The sequence below is a fragment of the Trematomus bernacchii genome, unplaced genomic scaffold (genome assembly GCF_902827165.1).
Source record: "Trematomus bernacchii unplaced genomic scaffold, fTreBer1.1, whole genome shotgun sequence".
Classification (NCBI taxonomy): Eukaryota; Metazoa; Chordata; class Actinopteri; order Perciformes; family Nototheniidae; genus Trematomus; species Trematomus bernacchii.
Window position 1 is genome coordinate 8991687 of NW_022987851.1, and position 3255 is coordinate 8994941.

At 36.8% G+C, this 3255-nt stretch overlaps 1 protein-coding gene across 1 annotated transcript; it reads left to right on the forward strand.

The window, feature by feature from the left end:
• The first annotated feature begins 598 nt into the window (after positions 1–598).
• Positions 599–1528, forward strand: LOC117469014 (odorant receptor 131-2-like). Its single transcript, XM_034113408.1, has one exon. It carries the CDS (start codon positions 599–601, stop codon positions 1526–1528), a length of 930 nt encoding a protein of 309 aa, XP_033969299.1.
• The last annotated feature ends 1727 nt before the right edge of the window (positions 1529–3255 follow it).

The following is a 3255-nucleotide window of genomic DNA, read 5'->3' on the forward strand; positions in this document are numbered from 1 at the left end:
GTTTATAACTTTCTTTCTTTTTTATTAGCCACTTATAAATGCTTTCACAAACTAACTGCTTCAACAAATACTGCAACAGGATCCTATGTCCCCATGCACTGAAATATGTTAATGACAGACATCATGGTGTATGACGATAGCATGTAAATAATGCATCTCTGGAGGAATCGGGCATGAATCAAAGAGATGTGAACTGGGCCAAACACTTCAGATGAGGGAAGAACATCTCAGAGATGTTGTTCATCATCAAGTTTAATGATAACAAGAACTGACATCTGATGAGCACATTCTTAGGTGAGGGGAGAGCTATTTTATTCTAAAGGTTATATGTGTATTGAATACAGTACAAATAGTCTGTTCAAATGGGTAGATACAAAGGGATATAATTGTATATTTACAAATGTGAGGTTTTACTTTAATTATCCAGCATTTACTTATTTACAGTACCCTGCTCTTTAGCTACATTGTATTCTTATTCCTTTTCAATTGTCATTGTGTTTTTTTGAGGATGTCCTTTTTTTGTGTATACAGATTTAATGTTGTTTTTTTTTCTTACAGGTTTGCGAGAGAGGTTTGCTTAATAGTGCATATTTGCAGAATGCATAATCTGACTGAATTAACAGGCAATGCAACTTCACACACAAGCCTCTCTGTGATCATCAAGATGTGTGTGGTCATCCCTTTCTTCTGCGTCTTCCTCTGTTGCATTGTTATCATGCTGCGCATCTTTGCAACTAACAGGCACTTCCTGGACACCTCCCGTTATATCCTGTTTGCCTACATGCTGATTAACGACACTCTCCAGCTCTTGTCCTCTGTGGTCCTTTTCCTCTTGGTCATGTGTCTGGTAACATTTCCTACTGTCTACTGTGTTCCTCTGCTGTTACTTTCCACTTCCACATTCATGAACACAACTTTAATCCTGGCCACTATGTCACTGGAGCGTTATGTGGCGATCATCTACCCACTGCAGTGCCCAGCCACCTGGCGCTCTGACCGTATCTGGATCATAATTCTGTCCATTTGGTTTCTCAGCTTTATTTTCCCTATGATTGAATACTCTATTGGGGAAAGAGATCCTGCTGTGGATATCCTCTCCACACCTGTGCTCTGCAAAGCCATTTATATCAACTCATCTCCAATCCAGGCATTGTTCCAAGCTGCTGTTAATATTCTCTTCTTTGCAGTAGTATCTGTTGTTATCCTCTTTACATACATACAAATCCTGCTGAAAACAAGAAAGATGAGACAGGATAAGGTTTCTGCGAGCAAAGCCAAGCACACTGTGCTGCTGCACGGCTTTCAGCTGCTCCTGTGCATGTTGGCCTTCACTCTTCCCATCACTGAAAGTATCATGGCGCCACATGTCAGCTGGCCACCAGAGGATATCGCCTTTTTTAATTATTTCTGTTTCATCCTTATACCACGCTTTCTCAGTCCACTAATCTACGGCTTTAGAGATCAGACGCTCAGGGACTGCTTTGGGAGAACCTTTCTCTGCTGCTCAAACAAAGCCAACCCAGTGTAAGGGGCAGCTGCAGAACAATTTACCTGTTTCTTGAGCTGGCTTATTTAGTTTTGAGTTCTCAAATGTAAAGCACAAATGTAAAAATATGTATTTGTGATGTTTAAACAGGGTTTCTGCAGGTTTTTGGATCATCATCATTGAGAAAAGTTCCATAAAAAGAGTTTTAAATCCTATTTAAAAGTCTTCTATTCAATTAACCAATGTAGTAATTAACAATACTTTTGAGAAGCTGTAGAAAGCTCATGTGCAAGTGCTGATTTTTTCAGAAACTTCAATACATTTGAATGAATTACTCTTTTTTTCAGTCTGATAAATCCATTCATCCATTTTATACTAATGTTCTGTATCCAAGTCACATTCATTTAATTAATTATAAGAAATTATTTTACACAAATCTGGGAAATTAACCTCTGGTAACCTCTAAAAAGCAAACATTGCAGAAACCTTGGCACTTTTGCTGACAAGATCAACAGCTGGTTATAGATTGACTGCTGTTAAACATAAACCAGGCACTGACTGTTTTTGTGCCAACTGCATCAGAAAAGAGAATTAAATTGTATGACTGAATTTTAGATATCTTACATAAAGTCTGGCATCTGCTGCTGGTATTCAATCTCTTATCTTTCATGAGCATGCAGCACTGAGCATGCAGGACTGTGTGTGTGGTTGGTTGCACGTTAGCTAATGGTTCAGGCCTTCTGTAGGGAGTAAACTGTTTCACAGATATTTAAAGTCATAAAATCACAAAAAGATAACATTTCCTTGCAGAATAGTACACTGCATGAAGAAATCAGAGTCCTGTCGCAGGTGAAAAACTTTAGTTTGAATACATACTGTATACAAATAAGAAACATGTCATAATTGTGTGTCAGCCCTCATGTATATTTCAAAAATATTTCCATTGCATGGTGGTGACATTATCCATATTAAAATAATAGGAAATACAAAGTTTAACCCTGCAAACTACTGTCCCAAATGTGCAAATGACACCTGTGAATGTGTCATTAAAGTATGTTAAAATAATGTTTTGTACTAACTCAATATTTTCATTCCATAAGAAAATAATAAATAATGTATTAAGATATTTGCATTGTGGTGCATTCATATCACTAGGTCTATAATAATATGCTATGAGAAAACTAAATCCATTTGTAGGAAAATATTAAAGTGGTCACTTGTAAATCCTTTGGCCTATGTATTTGTGACTTTGGAGTACACACCATATACTATATTTCATTTAAAACTATTTATATATCAATAATATGTTATGATTATTACAAAATATTCACCACAATGAATTCATCTGCAGCTTGTTAATGGCAGTTTGGTTGTTATGCATGTCATTCACCTACAGGTGTCGCACTGACTCCAAACTTAATATCTAATGCATTACAGTTTTTCTCGATTGCTAACACACTAAAATTATACATAAAGCACAATTATTTTAACTGACACTCAAAGAGCAAAACATCGGCTCAAATCTCCAAAACTCTAAACACGTTTTCAGCTTTTCACACAATTTGCAAATCAACATTGCACTTTTTGCAAACCACTGCACACGTTTCTCCACGTAAGACACAGGAATCTGACATAAAGTCACGTGTTAGCAGGTTTAAAACACTGATATTCAAAATGCCTCACACATGGACCAATAATCAAGAAACACGTTCCACCTGACCAAACACCTGATAGCATAATTGTTGGCTCATCAATCAGGATGTTAGCAC

Bases quoted from the DNA above. Each gene is read 5' to 3' on its own strand.
- LOC117469014 (XM_034113408.1), top strand. From the start codon at position 599: ATGCATAATCTGACTGAATTAACAGGCAATGCAACTTCACACACAAGC.